General features: G+C 34.1%; 1 protein-coding gene across 5 annotated transcripts in view; it reads left to right on the top strand.

Moving 5' to 3' along the window:
• EXOC1 (exocyst complex component 1) overlaps positions 1–20,168 on the top strand; it is a gene marked incomplete at both ends in the record, with an annotated part of 43,686 nt that overhangs the window by 10,285 nt on the left and 13,233 nt on the right. For 4 of the 5 annotated variants that reach the window (XM_084233738.1, XM_084233735.1, XM_084233737.1 and 1 more), the window contains 6 exons: positions 549–736; positions 2,474–2,701; positions 2,901–3,033; positions 3,964–4,073; positions 11,465–11,614; positions 18,215–18,320. In XM_084233738.1, the coding sequence (XP_084089864.1) occupies positions 549–736; positions 2,474–2,701; positions 2,901–3,033; positions 3,964–4,073; positions 11,465–11,614; positions 18,215–18,320 (915 nt within the window). Of the gene's footprint in view, positions 1–548; positions 737–2,473; positions 2,702–2,900; positions 3,034–3,963; positions 4,074–4,638; positions 4,693–11,464; positions 11,615–18,214; positions 18,321–20,168 lie in introns of all 5 variants that reach the window. The other variant, XM_084233736.1, reaches the window with a different exon arrangement.

Genomic DNA, 20,168 nt, shown 5'->3' with positions numbered 1-20,168 from the left:
TTTAATCAATGAATGTGAAGATTTTCTAAACAAAGTAGAAGATTTCATTAATATTTTTTCAGTGCCCAAAATAAGTTGTGAATTATAGCTATGTTTTTTCATTTTAATTAAGTTATTTTCAAAAAATAGCAAAGATGGACAAAAAGAGAAAAAGTTTACATAGGAGAAAAAGGAAAGCAAATTGTTTTCTTGTGTTTTGAATTTATAATCTGTTAGAACATTAATCACCTCAGGGAGGAAAAAATGTTAGGATTGTTTCCATGTGCTTGTTTTTGTTTTTGTATTTTAGTTTATATTTGGAGAAGTTGTAACTAACACCTGTTTTAACATTAGTCAGTGATTTAGATTGCATGCTTTTTGTTATAATAAACATATTAACATATACAGTTTTTATAAAAATAAGGATTTTATTTTTCATATATTTTGAACCATTCTTTCCTATTTTTCAGCTACTAAATTTGACCTGTGCTTATAACTGACCTTATCTATAAGTACCATGTTTATTGTTCCTCCTACTTTTTCTTACTACTTTAATTTTTACCCTTAAGAATCTGTTCCAAGTGGAGAAAATCAGAGTGTCACAGGAGGTGATGAAGAAGCAGTAGATGAATACCAGGAACTAAATGCAAGAGAAGAGCAGGATATTGAAATAATGATGGAAGGCTGTGAATATGCAATCTCTAATGCTGAGGCCTTTGCAGAAAGGTTGTCCAGAGAGCTGCAGGTGCTAGATGGGGTAAGACTCTCCTATAATCTATGAATGAGTACTTCACAGTGGATCAAGAAGACAGGTTTTGTTCCTGTTTGACTGACTCAGCTCTTAAGGCTTCACAGTGGGAATATTACTGCATTGCCATCAGTCTTTCACTGTTGTTCTAAAGACAGAGCCATTCCTATTAGTCAGCTCAGTGCAGGCAGTTGGCTGAGGTTCTGAATTTGGAAAATTCTGGATAAGAAGTCATAGGAGAAAAAAGTGGCCTGCCAGTAACCAGCTTGGGGGTAGGTTTCTCCCAGCCTCTGAAATACCTCAGAATGTAAAAGAATAGCATTTTTGTGGTTTATGAAAAATAGGTACAAGTTAGAAAAAGACAAATTGGGCTGAAATAAATGAATCACTTGTCCAAAGGAACCAGAATAAATGTGGTGAAAACAGGAGAACCTGGAGAAACTTCTCTGCTTAAATGTTTTAGGATTGATCCTTTAAATTTGTAGTATACACAGTTTCTAGGTCTGTAAGTGTCATCTTCAGAAAGTAAAGAACTAAGAGTAGTACCACTTAGGTGAGAAATATCTAAAACAAGAACTTTGTGGTTTTGTTTCACTTTATGTAAACAAGCACTAAAGAAAAATTTTCAGAGAATATTTTTAAAGACTTTAGGAATTTTGGCAGTTTATACATGGAAGGCAGAGAAGTTGAACTGAGGCCCAGTGATTACATGAAATGTCCAAGTTTACAAGTTTCAAAACTCATTGGAAGCAAAGCTTAGAAGAGACTTCAAAATATGAAGGTGGAAATTGAATCTAAACAGTTTCAAGTTTCAGCTTTACTACTTAATAGCATATTCAGTGTTTCTGAGCCCTGCTGCTCACTCTTACAGTTTGGTGGCACTTACAGTGGAATTATTATGAATAGTGTATGAAAGAACATGTGAGACTACAGCTCAGTTGTACAGTGATATGCTTTTAATTCCTTGTATACAGTTCTTTTCTCATGCCAGTTTACCTGCCTTCTTAATTAGGTTAGTGGGTTATATTTTCTAATTAATATTGCATATATTTCTAAATCATTATATTGCTTTGCAGTTTAATTTTGGGTTTGTCAGCTTCCATTTCAGGGAATTGAGAATCAATAGAGTCATTTAGAAAGCAGTGATAAAGTGATGGTGGCTTTTTACTGCTTTGCCTGGGAAAAATGTACTTGTAAATGAAAGAGAAAAGAAAAAAGACACTGGAACCAGCTGTCCAGTGGCCATATGCTCTTCAGTATCCTGTTACATAAATAAAACTACAGTTACAAATTAGTTCCATGTAATCTTAAAAAGCTGATATGTCACTGCTGCCCTCTTAAGATAGTACATAGATGATTATGCTTCTATTTAGAATTTTACGTAAATGTTTTTAAGAAGTGTGGGAAATTCTATAGCTGTACAATTGAAAGAAATATTAGCAATGACATAGTCTAAATGCCCCTTAATTTATAGAAGTTAGATTATACAGTTCTTGATGTTATCTTTGGGGGCAGAACCCTGTTTGCACATGGTCCCTAACCATGATAGAGGCACAAGTGTATTTTCTTGAAATATTATGTAAAAAGAAGAACTTTAACATAATAAATATTAACATTATAAAATAGATGTGTTGGTGTGTATCAATCTTTGTTACTCTGCTGCTAAAGAGATTTAGCAGTCTTTCATCTTTACACTTCTTGTACACGTTTAAATATGAAGTAATACTTTTGTTTTTTATTTCATAGGCCAACATCCAGTCCATCATGGCCTCTGAAAAGCAAGTGAACATCCTCATGAAGTTGCTGGATGAGGCTCTAAAGGAGGTGGATCAAATTGAATCGAAACTGAGCAGTTATGAGGAAATGCTCCAAAGTGTCAAAGAACAAATGGATCAGATCTCTGAAAGCAACCACCTAATTCATCTTAGCAACACTAATAACGTAAAACTCCTGTCTGAGATAGAGTTCCTTGTAGTAAGTCTGATTCTAAATTATCAATAACATAGAAACCATTTGTAAACATTTTCTTATTTTTCTCATGAAACCAAGATTTAAAATAACCCCCCACCAATAATAAAATAATTCCAAAGACCTACTGATAGAATTGAATACCGTCTTACCTATAAATATCCTAAAACTACATGTGCAAATGCTATATTTACATATATTCCAGAACCACATGGACTTGGCCAAAGGTCATATAAAGGCACTTCAGGATGGAGATCTTGCTTCTTCCAGAGGCATTGAGGCCTGCACCAATGCTGCTGATGCCCTCCTGCAGTGTATGAATGTAGCTCTTCGACCAGGTATGCTCATTGGAAATGATAAAATCTGAGACTAAGCCTGAACTTGGTATCAGACTTTAAATGAGAAATATTTGGGGCAAGAGGTTTAAAGTTCTGTTATCAATTACTCAAGTTTTATTTATTTCCATACATTTTTCTTTTGCCAATAAGTTTTTCATTTCAGTTTCTCCTGATTAACCATCAATGACTAGTTAACACCATGATTCTTCTTTAGTACTATCCTTAGGACAAAGTAGATGCTTTGGTTAGGCAAAAGAGCATAAGGTTTTGCTGGACCAGTAGATCCAAAAGTTGAGTTTGCATCAGAATCATTAGAGAGCTTGCTAAACTATAGATGGCCTGGCCTATCCCTCAGATTCAGTCTGTCTGGGCTGAGGCCTTCAAATCCACATTTCTAACAAATTCCCAGATGATACTGAATGAAGCAGGACCACACTTGGAGAAGACTGTGCTATGTATTCTTTTTTTCCCCTCCTGCTTACCTTTCTTTTATTAAGCAAATGAATAAGCCAGCAAGACTAGATTCTTCAAAACTGAAATATGGATGCCAGCATAAATGTAATAAACAGCAAGGAAATCTTTTTTTTTAATCTTTTTTTTTTTAAAGATTTTTTTTTTTAAAGATTTATTTATGCATACAAGGACTGAGGTACAGGTCAGAAGCAGGGTGGGGGGCGGTGAGAGGATTCACCAGAGACAGAGTAGGGAGCAGAACAGGCAGATTAACCAAAGTACACTGCTGAGAAAAGCAGCGGGAGAGTCAGGAGAGGTCTGCTGCGCCATGTGAGTAGCTCCCTGGCCAGGGATCAAACTCGTGCTGCAGTGGCTGTGGATAGCTTCATAGGTTACGTCTTAATTCCTTGCACCACCAGGGAGGCCAAGGAAATCCTTTTTACCCAGTAAATCAGTCAAAAAATATTCTAATTTCAGGTCATGACATGCTTCTGGCAGTCAAAGACCAACAGCAGCTTTTCAGTGATTTGAGAGAGCAATTTGCCCGGAGATTGGCCAGTCACCTCAACAATGTTTTTGTTCAACAGGTAATTTATCTTATTTTAAAACTAACATATTCTTACTATTAAGCTCATTTACCTTAAGCTTAAATTCCCAAACAGGAAAAAAATTAATTTGTTTAATTGAGGTCACAGTGTATTCCTTCACACATTTATATGACTTTAAAATTTTAAGTATGTGTATGATTACTCATAGATGTATTTTGGACCTCAGCTTCCTCCTTAGGTAGTCTAGTTCCTTTCAGCTAAAACTGTTAATTCTACAAATTAAATAAATAGCTATGCTTACTTATTGTATATACCATTTAGACATTCTTATTTATAAAAATAAGTTCAAACTTACTGCATATTTACAACTTGGCCTGTTTCATTTTTCAAAATTTTGAGGTAAAAACTAAGACTTGATTCAGTGTTACTTATGTTTCATTTACTTTGTGTACTTACATACATGAGAAAGGAACCTTCTTTCATAAGCAAAAAAATTGAGGGAAATCTTATTAGGAAATGCTGTCTAAAACATTTGATTGTTACTTTGTTTTCATATTGCAGTATTCTGAAACAATTGTATTCACTGTATTTTATTTCTGATTAGTTTACTCAGGCCCTCCTTCAACTCTATAACAGGTCCTACTTTCTTTCCGTGCCTGTGAGTACATGAATTTGGCTCAATCTTCTCTTATTTATTTTTCTATATTATTTGCTAAACTTAACAGCAGCAGAATCTCTAGAGATTATAGCTTGCTGATTTAAACTACCTGTTAACCATATTTATAGCAGTTTTTGTTTATGTCCCATGCCAAAAAGCTTATTTGGGCCAAAAAGGCATTTAATATCTTTCTGCTTGCCTTTCTTCCTGTCATTTTTTCACTCACTCACTTACTCCTTCATTTATTTAGATATTATTTGTCAATTGACAGGGATGCATATCAGACATTTACTGAGAGGCTGAATCTGCCCTTGAGTAATTCCCAGGCTAGGAAAGAGAGACGGACAAGTATACGCAGGAAGAATAAATTTTATGATAGTAATACTGTGGGAACATAAAGGAAGACTACCTAACTAAGCTTGTGGGGGGATGTCAGGGAAGACTTTTAACATTTTACTTGACCTTAAGAGTATTAAGAAAAGAGTAAATTCCTGAGAAAGATTCACATTTTTATTATATTATCATTTGAGTAATATCTACTTCTACATCATTTCTTAGATTTTTAAAATGACATTGATTTTTTTTTAACATTAACACTGTCAGTGACCCTGACAGTGATATTATCCACACTTACAGGTGATACAAAAATACCCCTAGTCTGTTCTGCACCCATTGTTGTTTGTTGTAACTTGCAGTTCATGATTTTGCTTCTTTGCCTTGTACACTAATGGTTTTGATAAAAATGAATGCTTCCCAGTTCTGCAAATCTAACATGTATTCTTACATGTGAGTGATGCATGTTAAAACCTGAATGTTGCAACAACCTGAGATGTGCTGAACAATGTGGGGGAGGTTTTCCCAAGCATAGAAAAGACATTTTCTTTGTGTTGAATTCATTATAAAAGTGTTGGGAAACATGGGTATTTCTTTCCCCAATTATGGGATGAACTAGCCGAAAATTTTACTTACTACATTATGGTACATCTCTTTGTCAGTCTCTGAGTTAGTTTTTTTTTTGTGCTCACCATTGTCCTTATGTAAGAATAAGAAAGAAAGGAAAAAAAAAAAAACACCAAGAATAAGAACTGTCTTCCACCCTGAAGATCCCAGCTTTAAGGAGGCATTAAAGCTAATGTGCTTAAGAGCTCTACAGCAATATGTACATTAATTTGTATAAATACACATACATAGTATTCATATGTATAAGAGAAAGAGAGATTTACCCAAAAGTGAGTTTCCTGGGGATTTCAATAGTCATATATGGCATTATAGCTAATACAGTTAGGACAGGACTGAACAGTCTGTGAAATACAGTTTATAGTAAATGCATAGATGTGATGACATAACTATGGTACAGAAGAATTCAGTGGAAATTATCTATTGAACACAACCTAACAGTAACTTAAAAGCATTGATTCCCAGACTTTTTAAAATTCACACATCAATAAAATTAAAAGAAAATTAGTAGGCTAACCAAGTCACCATTTTTTACTTGCCAAGTTAAAACTTTCAGAAATAAATACTTGACTTTGACTCTCACTATCTTTTCATTTTTAAAGTAATATTTTGGCACTAAAAGACAGGGGAGAACATCATCAGAGTTTTAAAACTCTCTATCCTTATGAAAAATTCACTCCCATCATTTACTTTTTCTCTTATTACTGTGGTCAGTAAAAACATCTCTGCATATGAAATCCCTGATCCAAAGTGTGCTATCTGTGATGCGACTCTCATTAATACTTCTATTTAGGTATATTTTAGTAAAACTTAAAATGCAGTTTTTATTTAATATTTCCTTTTTCCTATAATATAGTATGAGAATAATTGGCTAGATTCTTTTGGCTTTTTTAGCTCTTCTTATGCACTCAGCTTCCATTGAAAGAATTTTTTTATCCATAATTTTTGCATTTATTAGGATTCAGATGTCTAGAAAGATATTCATCTAAGAGAATCATCAGGTCAGTCACACTAATTAGGAGACTGATGTTAAAAGCAGGCTGTCTAATTAAGGCTAGTAAATTTGAGGATATATTTGCATAGAGAATATGTGCTTTTAAAAATTCTGGTGGTTTTATAAAGATTTGTCTTAAAAGGATTACTGATCTGTACTCTTTCCACTTCCTACCTTTTGTTCTACAGAGACCTCCTGACTTTATACTTTCCTTTAGCAACATGATGAGACTGATTTGATTATGACATAACCTAAATATGTATCCAGGAAAAAACTAAAGTGGCAGGCGTTCTTTGCTATATGTATAAGTTTAGAAATTTTTTCAACATATATTTATAGAAAAATCATCGTAAAATAAAACCTATGTAACAGACCACCAACATTCAGTTTATTTCACAAAAATTCTTTCCTTAAGCACATTTTACAGTTTTTTTTAAGTGACTTTTTTTTTTAAAGATTTATTTATTTATTCAAGCATTGGGTACAGTCAGAAGCGTGGGAGGGTGAGAGAATTCACCAGAGCCAGAATGGGGAACAGAACAGGCAGACTGACGAAATACACTGCTGAGGGGAGCAGTGGGCAGCAGGAGAGTCTGCGCGTCATGTGGGACCCTCGCCGGTGGCCGGGGATCGAACCGGTGCTGCAGAGGTTGCACACAGCTTTGCAGCCCAGCGCTCAACCACTGTGCCACCAGGAGAGGCCCACATTTTACAGTTTTCTAAACATAGATTGGTAATCTGTTGTTAAAAGTTTGGAAAGAATTGTGGTTATTTAACATCGGTTTCTGTGATGTTTGCTGAAATTTTCTTCAAGAAAACAAAATAAGGGCCTCCCTGGTGGCGCAGCGGTTGAGCGCTGGGTTGCAAAGCTGCCTGTGGCCTCTGTGACGCCGGTTCAATCCCCGGCTGCTCCCCGGCCACCAGAGGAGGGTCCCACATGGTGCGCAGACCTCTCCTGCCGCCCGCTGCTCCCCTCAGCAGTGTACTTCGGTCCTTCTGCCTGCTCTGCTCCCCGCTCTGGCTCTGGTGAATTCTCTCACCCTCCCGCGCTTCTGACTACCCAGTGCATGTATAAACAAAACAAACAAACAAACAAATAAATAAAACATGCCTCTATAAAAAAAATTTTAAAAAAAAGATAACAAAATAAACATAATATAGAAAGAGATTTCAGAACTTGAAAATTTATTCAACATTTGATGTCAATGTATGATTTTGCTAGAAAGTAAGTATAGCTAAGTGATTAAGGGTCTATATATACTGGAGCCAAACTTCCTGGATTTGAAATCCTGATTTTGCTACTTCCTTCCTGATGAGCTTGGGCAAGTTAATTAATCTCTTTGGGCTATCTTAGTTGTCTTATTTAAATACCAGGACTAATAAAAATAGGATTGTTATGCAGATTAATGTTCAGCACTTTGAATAGTGTTTAGCACTTTGAATAGTGTTTGGTTATGGTAAAAGTACATAAAGAATGACATTCCTTGCACATTAAAGCTCTAGATTTGATAGTTATCTATACTGTTGATTAAATTAAACAATTTAAATATTTGATTTTCCTGTAATAATCTCTATCTTAGAAGTTAATTTTTCAGGTGATGGTGATCTTAAAATACTGTTTGCAGAAAAAGCTTTTGGTAGTAAACTATTTCAAAGTTTTATATGCTATTTCTACAAATGTTAATGAGTAATTATTATGTTTTTCAGGAGAAAAGCTTTTAATTGAAGAGCCTTCTTGACACTAAATTAAATAACTCAACATATTATGGTCCTGAGTAAACAGGCCATCAAGAAAAACATACAATAACTTTTGTGTCTTGAATCGTTCAGGAAAATTAATAAGATTCTTTTGAATAATGAGAAAGTATCTAATATTGATATTAATAATGACAGAATATTTAAAAAACATCTATAAGCTAAAACAAGTCTGTCAAATATTCTTTCTTTTTAATCACTGGAACTGATTAAGACACAATTTGGCAACATGAAGACAACTAAACTATAGTATCTCTCTGATTAATATCTAATACTTGTGATTTAATGCAATCTAAATCATCCTTCTGATGTGACAATTAAAAAATATTTATAATGTAATGTTTTGACTTTTTGTAACTATAGAGATAGAGTATATAGTTCAGTGTAATTCCTATGTTTTATTTAGTATCAATTTTATTCATATTTATTGTTTATAGTCTTTACAGAAAAGATGTATAGGTACCTAGGCATTTCAATAGGTACTAGGCATTACAGAATAGTTCCATTTTTCAGTAGTATATAGCTCTTAGACCTTCGATAGCTCTTCCATTCTTTTGGAAAATATGATCATTTGATATTCAATCAGCTCTCCAATTCTCATATCCAAAGCTCTTAGAGTTAGCTTTGTTTTAAAGACATCTTCCTTTTAGAAAAAAGTACTATAGTGCATATACTGTGCATTATATAACCATCCCAGCAGGGTCTAGAGCAGGGCTCTCTAGCCAAGCACATGATGTCTCTATAGTGAAAAATGTGAATAGTCGCCTTATACGCTATAAAAAAACCTCGTGTCAGTTAAGGTCACTTCTGCTATCAAAATAGTTTTGGCACCAATCGTAAACTGAAGTTTCAGAGATTTTTATATTTTAGAATTGTACGCAAAGGGATTGTGGTCCTTTATACATATTATATCTTGTATGTCTGAATACTTACTGCTGTTGTCGCTACTTTCTGGTTCTTGTTATTTTGAATTAATCTAGTTTCCTATACTTTTCTTGTATCTTTGGTTTGATTTCCCAAGTTAAACTAAGGAGATATTAGTGAAATTAATCTTGTAACTACATTGATTGTTCTACACAGTTTCATATGTAATTTCTGTATAATGGGTCCTTGTTTTTCTTTTTTTCATTTTTAAGTTGGGGATATAGTCTTACAAGAAAATTCCCCAACAGACCAATTGGAAAATGTTAACGAAGAAAGAGACTTGGAAAATGTTAGTTTCACTACTTGGTATATCTTGTACTTCCATATTTCTTACTCTAAAGATACTTCTCCATTGATAGAGAATTCTTCATTTCTCTAGGCCAGAAACTTTTCTTTTTGTATTCTATGTCTTTGAAAGAACTTGCTTATTAAAAAAAATCTATAACCACTATGTTCTTATTTTGTGTATATAGAAAACATATTAATTAGATTGAAGAAAAAAATCTCTTTTACATTAAAAGAATTTAAATTTAAATCCAGAATTTTATAAGGTAACGCATTCCAACTAGTATAATACACATTTAGTTAACTTTTGGTAGCTTTGCCAAGAAATGAGTTAACCAACCCAAAACTCCAAGCCTGTCATTTTAACAGTTTTCACAAATGCTAACAAATAACTTCTGACTATGTAGGCAAATCAGATAGAATCAGAATGACTTATAAATAAATCTGTCTCTCTCTTTTTTTTCACTTTTTCCTTAATCTTGGGAACTTCTATTTTTAGGAGGAACCTGCTACTTTAATCTTTCAACTCCCCATCTCTTAGACACTGGCTTTAGATCCCCTGACAAATGTTGACTAAGTCACAGAGAAGAGAGCAGATTGTTTCAAAAGACAGCTAGGAGGAATTTTTTTTTTTTTTTGTAGATATTAATAACCAATAGGCAGTTGACATATTTGGTTACATTGATTTTGTTTGACATCTTTTTTTAAAGAAAACACAAGTGAGACTCACACAATTCTCTCTTTCCCCCAGTGTTACCTGAGCAAATCAGTTATCCCTTTGAAGTTTCAATTTCTTCTTCTGTAACTAGAAAATAACTAGTTCTTCTTCAATAATTGAAGAATAGTTACTGGATCAGATGATTTACTGGGTTTGTATTTTCCAAAAGAAAAGTCAGGATAAGTCATCTAAGACTGTTTGATAACTTATTAACATGCTTATAGAGTTAAGTCTTTCAAGATTTAAAAATAAAATCAGGGGCTCCCCGGTGGCGCAGCGGTTGAGCACTGGGTTGCGAAGCTGCCCAAAGCCTCTGCAGCGCCGTTTTGATCCCCGGCTGCTCCCCGGCCACCGGAGGAGGGTCCCACATGGCGCGCAGACCTCTCCTGCCGCCCGCTGCTCCCCTCAGCAGTGTACTTCGGTCCTTCTGCCTGCTCTGCTCCCTGCTCTGGCTCTGATGAATTCTCTCACCCTCTCGCACTTCTGACTGCACTCAGTGCTTAAATAAATAAATAAATAAATAAATAAATAAATAAATCTATCTTTTTTAAAAATAAATAAATAAAAATAAAATCAGGTGTAGTTTTTTTTTTTTTAACAAATTCTTTTAAAGGACAATTAAAATTGCTTTCTTATTAGGGAGTATCCTGAAAAGCCCAGGATATAGTCATCCTATAGATCTTATTTCTAAAATTCTTTTATCCTTCATATTTTTTGTCTGTTGTTCTATAGACTCCATTGGAAATAGTAAATGTAGCTGACATGTTTGAAATGACTTCCCTGTTTGGTGGTATCTTAATAGCTTTTGTATCATAATTTATTTTAGTAAAATTATTATTCTTAGTAAATTATAAAATGATAAAGTATGGGAGACACAACTTTGATTAAAAACATTCAATCGCAAGTCCTTTAGAAGATGAAATGAGTAATTGACTTAAGAGTGCCATTGTCGTGATTTTGATTATTTTATGGTGATTATGTTCATTTGATTTACACAGGATGATAAAAGATAAGTACTTGGTTTTTATTTCTCTGTGTTCAGTCAGTTTTGCTTCGCCACATTTAATTGTTGTTTAGAATTTTCACTAACAGCAGTTTGTATTGTCAATGATATTTATTTACATATTTACTCATTGTAGGGTCATGATCAGAGTTCAACTCTTGCTCAACACTCAATTGAACTCACTTTACCCAATCATCATCCATTTCATAGAGACTTGCTCCGGTATGCCAAGCTAATGGAGTGGTTAAAGAGTACAGACTATGGAAAATATGAGGGACTAACAAAGGTATGGATTCAACATTAATTACTGACCATAGAGAAGAATCTTCAATAATCAAGAGGTTATATGTTCAGTTCTCCAAGTGATATTTGATATTTGTAGTACATTCTTAATAAAGCAGGAAGTAAATTTTTGAGTGCTTACTAACCAGGTAGAACATTTATTTTATTTACTTGAATAAAGAAGAGCTAAATTTTGAACTTAAGTTTAATAAATATTAGGTCATGCTGTAGCTTAAAGCATCATTCAATTTAGCTGCATACTGTGATTGTTTTCTGAGTGTCTTTATGTGCAATATAGAAACTAGGGAGATAGTATGAAGGTGTGTGAGTGAGGCATTTTCCCTCTAAGAATGTATTATCTCTTTGGTTAAGCAAGTACAGAGTGCCTCTTTATTAAACAAGCATTCCACTACTTCAAGCACATGGGGCCTAACAAACAAGCCTCTAATTCTAAGGAGCTTTAAGCCTAAATGAAAAGAGCAATTACACATATAAAACTTGTGCCAGTTTTATGTCAATTTGAAAAAATTCAAATTGAAATGAATTTAAGGATATAGCAATTTGAAGAAGGGAAACGCTATACCCTGAAGCCATGGTGGGGAAACCTACATTAGATATTGGACTTAAATTGAGTTTTAAATAATGAGTGAAATTAAATAAACCAAAATAAGAGAAAGGGTAAGGAGCAAGATGTGCAGACAATGGTGCAAAAATAAGCGTTTTTCCCAGGGCAAATGAGGAGGCAGGCCTAACTAAAGCAGAAATTTCATGTTCTGGAGCAGTGAAAAATTATGTTGGAAAAGATCAGCCATGAGACCTCACACATGGGAAAAGACTAGATGGAGGCGATTAATTCATGTAATAATTTAGTGAAATAAAATCTCGAGCCAGGAAGATGGTAGTAAGGATAGGGAGAGAATATAAGCAAAAAGAGAGATTCCAAAGACAGAAGGTACTGGATGATGCCATACTTGCTAGGGTTGGAGATGAGTAGAGCCATAGTATATATCACTGACTAAATATCAGCAGTTGGGGAAGAGAAGAGTCATTCATTCATCCATACGTTGAACAAAACAGTTGAGCACCTGTTAAATGCTAATACTAAGTAAGTATTGGAGTTTCAGCACTGCAGGAAAAAGGCAAATATCGACTTCTCAGAATGTATGTTCTGATGGAGAAAGACTAACCAAAAAGTCAACTACAAAGTATATTAGAAGATGCTGCTGAATGCTCTGGAGAAAATGAAGCAGGGACTGACAACTTGGGGTTCAAACAGGATGGGCAGCGAAGACATCATGTGAAATTAATATTTGAGCACATATTTTAGAAATAAGCAGCAGTGAGCAGTAGTACTAGTAGGAAGTTGTAGGCACAGTGCATGTGCCCTACAGCAAGAGCTTGCCTGGAATGCTTAAGGAACAGCAACACTAATGTAGTTGGAGCACAGCTATCTTGGGGTGTGCCTTAGAAGGCCAGGAGAGAGAGATCAGGAGAAGATTAGGCAGGGCAGATCTGGAAGGGACCGTGCACCATTGTAAGAATTTGGCTTTCACTGTGAGAGAGGTAAGGGAAAGGGAGTGCTGGTGGACTTTCAAAAGTGGAATGACATGATCTGACTTAGACTTAATAAGTGGCCTTTATAGCAGGAAACCATGAGTACAGTACTTTTCTGGCATGTATTCTGTGACCTTTAGTATTGGGATTGACTATGTCACTTATGGAGCTAAAGAATTGCTATTTGACTTAAACTTAGAAATGGTGATATACATATAAATATATATATTTTTTATATATAAGATCAGTGTATTTAAAATTCTGAAATATCCTGAGAAACATTTAAAATATTGTATCTATGTTTTTATGAATTTGAAATTTTAAAATACAAAATCCAAGTAATGCATAAGGTATTTTAGAAATTAGCAATAATTTAGTTAGGTGGAACATATGACCTTAAATGATGTTCTTGAATTAGAGTGATGTGGTTTGTCTCTCTGGAGTGAAAATATTGGAATGTTAATGTAAAAAGACTCTTCTGCCCCGCTCTAGTGTTTATAACCAAAATTTCATACTGAGAATTTAAATAGTAAAGTCATTTTATTTGCTGGGATTTTTTTCCTTAATTTTTGCTTAGTTTTATTAAGAAAATGGTGCTTTTTTTGAGAGTGCTAATTATTTCAACTCTTACCCAGTCTCATAGGTTTATGCTTCATGAGAAGGCAGAGAGTTAGGTAGAAATTTATGGAGTGTGATAGTAAGAAAAGGGCAGATGGCATATTCCTATCAGTGTATCAATATCAACTTATTTGGCAATATGACTTTCACTATGTATCAGTTTTCAAGTATTCTCTCTTCAAAGTGCATTTTCCATTTAAGGTAAAATCTGGCTCCCTCTACTTCTAAACTGATGTTACAAGAAAAGGGACATAAACCTTGGTAAAATAAATGGTATTTTTAAATTATAATTAAAAAATACTTTTCAAAAAGAATATAAATATCCTGAGGTGTCTATATTACATCTTATCTGGCTAGCTGTTTTAGATAAGATTGTTTTTGTTCCTCAGAATTAGTTTAAGTGTTATGCAACTCTACTGTTGTGTTATATTTTGTTTTGTTTTGTTTTCATTCAACAGAATTCTGATTTGGAGATATCTTAAGGAAAAATATTTACATTACTGGAATTGTTTGCCTTTTGAAGTTTTAGGAGGATTATTATTTTGAATAATTAAACATTATTATATCTCCTTAAGAGTTTTGTGCCAGCATGTACTTTGTCCCCTAGTGAATATTCAAATAAGTAATCAATAAGCTTTTTGCCTAATTGTGTCTCAGTGAGTATTACTGCCTATCCTTATATGTAATGCAGTATTCATGAATGTAATTTAAAGTAAAGAAATAAGATTATAGCCAACCTAGTGATAATTTATGGAATGATCTCTGCTCACAGTATACTTTTGATTGACAATATTAATGAGCTTTTTTTTTTTTAATGAAATTGACTTTATTTCCCAGGAATGTTACTTGATCTTGTGGTTTGAACTTTTGACAGACTATGTATTTTAACTCATAATCTAATTTGGTTGCAAAACTATTATCAAAGAGAAATTTTATTTAAAAAGAACAAGGAAAAAAGATATGAAAAAAGAAAACAGACAAACCAGTGTTTCTGTAGTAAGAAAAAAAAAAACAGTTAAATCTAGGTAGTTTATTTGTGCTTGGTTGGGTGTATGCAGATCACACTTCTAGGGGTGAGGGGTGGGCTTGTTTTTGTTCTTTAAGAGTTTAATCAGTAAGATTTAAATTTTATAGTTGTTTTCAGCAGAGGCACTTTCAACAATAAAAACTACCTCCAAACTGGAAATAATGTATCTGTTACCATACGGTATTTCCTGTTTCATCAGCATAAACTACTCAAGCAAAGACTGCAAAGTGTGAGGCAAGACCAATGCTTTAGTTCCAAAAAGATTCTGCAATAAACTGGGGAGGGTTTGTACCTAAAGAGAGATTTTAAAAGCTGGCTTTGTTATTCATAAATCACACTTTTTGGCAGGGACTAGGAAAAGCTTGTTCCAAAGTATTTAGCCAAAAGTTATCACTAACCATTGCCCCCATTCTACTTATGACTGAATCTAAGTAAGTTCTGATTTTTGGTATATGTAACTAGAGCCAATGAAAAAATAGGGGTGCCTTGGTCACGTATGAGCAGTAATTCCCAGATTCTTGCCTCCCGGGACTATGACCCTTCTCCATGGTTCTGTGTTATGCATGTAGAGGAACTAATATAGAGAAGGTTCATCCTTGCTTGGGTAGGAAGTGAACGTTCCTCTCCTACTAACCTGTGGATAATAGTCTTGAAGATTACTTAGACATCTCTTAACCACAGTTCTACATCTGTGGAATTTTCCCCATGATATAAAGAAAAGGTAAAACATGGAGCTTTGGTGTAAGACTCTACAGTCCAGGGCCTCTCTGGTGGCCTAGGGATTAAGTCTCAGAGCTATCACTGCTAAGGCCTCACTTTGATCCCCAGCCAGGGAGCTAATCCACATATGGTGCAGCAGACATGTCTCACCGCTGCTTCGCTTAGTAGTATATTTCAGTGAATCTGCCTGTTCTCCTCCCTACTCTGTCTCTGGTGAATCCTCTCCCCCCACTCCCCCGCTATACCCCCACCCCGTACCTCTGGCCTATATCCCAGTTCTTCTATGCAATAAATAAATAAATATTTTTTGAAAAAGACTCTATAGTCCACAGAAAGTAAAGTTGAAAAGACTGAGATAACAATATTTAAATTCATGGTAGTTAAATTTTAAATTAGGTTAGGTGCTGTATACAAGGTGCTAAAAGGACTACATATGCACACTAAGATGTATATCAGAATTTACTAAATGAATGAATGGCCACACCTCTCTGTGCCCTTTCCCACCACTGAGTTCTGTTGCATACTGAGGAAAAGGTATCCAGTCATTTGAGTCCCATTGGAAAAGGGGATGATTGTCAGTTATTTGCCCAAGTCACTCTCTACTAGATTCTAAGGTAATTTGAAATTACTCTCTTGAAATTGTTTAAATTGCTTGGGTGGTAATGTACACTTTAAACAATTAGGGTATCAAATGCAATCTCCATGTTGAGTGATTTGAGTGGAAACCATTGATGAGGATTTTACAAATGGCATGAAGCTAATTTCCCATTTATCAGTCATTTGCTGATTTACAGTGATCAATATTTTTATGAGAATTTGAACTTGAAAAATTGAGTCATTGAAAAAATAAGGCAGCCCAATGAAATAGCAATTTTAGGGTATATTTTTATTTACATTTGCTTTTAAAATCATGCAAAGATCATAGAAAGAATTGCCCTTTTGATTAACTTTTCTTGCAGACACGGTTTGGGAAATTATATATGGCCTGTGATTTGAAAAATGGATCTGTATTATATTTGTTCCAAATGCTATTTTATAATGATCTATCTATAAAATACCTAAGAATATTAGTGATGAACTAACAAACAGTCAAAATACAAATTTTGCATAGTATGCCTTTTGAAAGGAGCACCTGATGTTAAACAAGGTAATCATGTTCTGAAACTGAACATATTAATTTGAAATTTAAAGCTTAAATTCCATGATAAATTTAAAAGACTAGTTATAGGCTTTTTCTCCGGATTTACTTAAACTTAGTCATATTCTGTGTACAACATTTAACTTTGGATTTGGAAAAACAGAGTTTCCTACTGTTGAAAAATCTTTCCTGAGGGTTTAAAATACTTGTTTATAATGATAAGCAAAAAGAAATGGGATTATATGCTAAATAATAGATGATTTCAGTTAAGCTAGAAAATTTCAAATTTGTTTTTAAAAATAAGCTATTTCTTTATGAAAATTGTGAGAGGCACTAATTAATTCTTACTGAAAGTAACCTGCTTGGGAGTAATACCTTAAGCTGAACAGGGTACATTGAAATTAAATATTCTTGGGCCTCGCTGGTGGTGCAAGGGGTTAAGCACCACTCCATGAAGAAATCCACAGCCTCTGCAGCACGAGTTTGATCCCCAGCTGGCCAGAGAGCAACCCACATGGCGCAGCAGACCTCTCCTTGTCACCCGCTGCTCCCCTCAGCAGTGTATTTCAGTCAGTCTGCCTGTTCTGTTCCCCACTCTGTCTCTGGTGAATCCTCTCACTGCCTGCATCTCTGGCCTGTCCCCCAGCTCTTGTATGCATAAATAAATAAATCTTTTTTTTAAAGATTTATTTTATTTATACAAGAACTGGGGCATAGGCCAGATGTGTGGGAGGGTGAGAGGATTCACCAGCGACAGAGTGGGGAACAGAACAGGCAGCCTGATGAAATACTCTGCTGAGGGGAGCAGCGGGCGACACAGAAGAGGTCTGCTCTCCATGTGGGTTGCTCCGAGGCCGGTGGGGATCGAACTGGCACTGCAGAGGCTGTGGACAGCTTCACAGCTCTGCACTCAACTGCCTGCGCCACCAGGGAGGCCCCCAGATAAATAAATCTTTAAAAAAATAATAAAATAAATATTCTTCTTCATTACTATTGACACTGTCTATTCGTTTAAAGCACTGTGATAGTACGCAGGAAGAGTTATCAAGATTCCTATACTTTTTCGCCCTATAATTCCACCCTTCAGAAATTATTCCAAGAAAACAATTCATTAGACAGGAAAAACTTATTGTAACATTTTCTATCATAGCAAAACATTAAACTACTTAATTGGCTTGTATTATGGAGATTGGTTTACTAGATTGTGGTATATTAGCAAAATATAATAATATTGTGCAGCCATTAAAGTGTGAGCTAGAGAAATGTGATTGCTCTGACTCAGATATCCAACACAGTAAGGCTGCAATTATATTTAAAATATCTGAAATTTTATGCATAAAAATAAAAATGTTTGCTTATATTCAATTTTGTGTTTTTATGAGTTGTTAATATTATGATGGCTGCTCAATAGAAAATAGCGTACATTTTCTATCTTGTGAAATAGATCAAGCACAAAAATTTAAAACAGACACGGTTTGGGAGATGGATGAAATGTGGAAATTGTAATATTTGTCTAATTAATAAGAACATGTTACTTTTATTTTAAGAATTACATGGATTATTTGTCACGACTGTATGAGAGAGAAATTAAAGATTTCTTTGAAGTTGCAAAGATCAAGATGACTGGGACAACTAAAGAAAGCAAGAAGTTTGGTAAGCTTAGGCGCCTGTTATTGTTTCCTATTAAAATGGCTTTATTTATGATAATTGTAAGACTTTTTCAGCAAGGTGGAAGAAGATACAAAAAAAGATTTAATGAAAGTAAGCCTAATGCATTGGTCTGATCTAGTAGGTATTTAATAGAATAAATATTTATATGTAAGTATGGTTTTTATTAATTAAAATTCTGGTGTGTGAATCTGACAGCAGTTATATATTTATGCTATAATTAAAATTATATATTAATAGGAAAAACAGTTGGTCAGAAAATAAGTGCAACTTGTTAGAGAGTGTTAGACTAAGCGACACATGTTGAGGGTTCAGTTTCTGACATTCTAAAAGGCCTTTATTGTAGCTGAGATCAAGTCACTGATCTAAGTCATCGCTCTCCACAGGGAAATGAAAATGATTCCTGGCTTCTTACTTCACTGGCTATTTTGGTTCAAAAAAAAAAAAAAAAAGTTTGCAAATATTTTCTCCCTCCCCTGCTTAGGGACTATAAAAATATTACCAAATTTTCTCCTGTAATTACACATTGTTACCTCCAAACATGTACTTGTTTGTACATGTAACATGTTTGTTAAATTTGAGTTCAAAACCTGATGTGAAAGGATAGCCAGTGAAAGTATCAAGTTGTGAGGAAGATGATTTGCTGAGGCCACATTCTGTTCCTGCATGTACCCATCTCTGGACTTCCTTTTGGATGGAGTTCTGTGCCTATTCAAGTCAAAACCTGGCCTTAAATGGCTAAAATGTGTACTCTTCAGTGTGTCTGCATAGCTCCCCTTTAGAATCATGAGTTTAGCATTTGCTTGTTGAAAGGAACCTATGCCCTAAGTAACTTCAGTAAAAAGAAATCAAGGTTGAAAATTTGCTAGCACATCTTTTCATCCTTTTCTTTAATACAAAGAGTTATTATTTTGTAAATCATTGGTGGTGGCATTTTTTTAATGCAGCACTGGATTATATTAGCCTACTTCCGAAAAAGTTCTAATTTATGTATGAATATGTTACACTTAGGTAAAGATACTAATGAAAATCTTGGGGCAATAGGCTTTTGGAAGCGGAAATGCTAACTCATCCTAAAGGTTGATTGTTCTCAAACAGCAGTGTGTTTATATCCTTGTTAATGTTTCACTGTGGATATGTTACGCTTTTTTTTTTTTTTTGAGTAAATAGCATACTATTAATGCAGTTACATGTTTAATGTTTTCATTAAGTATATTTGTCACCACTTGTTAGTGAACCATTTTAAGAGAACTCTACAATTTATGAAAACTGGAGGTAAAAGAGCAAACTTTCTAAAAGAAAGTCATTAATCCCAGTATCATCATAGTTTATCAAGCCTAATATTTACATTGAGATAAATAGCATAATAACAATATAATTTAAATCAAACACAATATTATCTTAATGGTATTGTTGCATTAACCTGAAGTCCAAATTTTCTCCTCCTTTGACTTTTTGAGCATTTCTTAAATTATCTTATTAAATTATCTAAAACATTTTTAAATTAACCTAATACATGATTAGAAGTCTCTTATATAGTTTTAAACAGTGTTAAAATAGTCCTTTGTGTATTTGTTAAATAATAAGGCATAGGAGAGTAATTTGTGATGGTTGATAGCACCAGAAAATTAGTTTCAGTTATTATATTATCAGTTATAAAGGCAGAAAAACTAAATAATGCAGAGCATTTAAAGGATTGAAAACTGTGGTTCATCTTTGAAAACTAACTTAAAGTCCACATTTAAAAATAATCCACAAATGACTTAAGTTCTAAATAAACAAGGATTTTTGAAAAGATATTTTTTCAGTGATTCAAATTATGCTTAAATTAAT

The sequence above is a fragment of the Talpa europaea genome, assembly GCF_964194135.1.
Source record: "Talpa europaea genome assembly, chromosome: 5".
NCBI classification, from domain to species: domain Eukaryota; kingdom Metazoa; phylum Chordata; class Mammalia; order Eulipotyphla; family Talpidae; genus Talpa; species Talpa europaea.
This window is presented reverse-complemented; position numbering and strand designations above follow the sequence as displayed.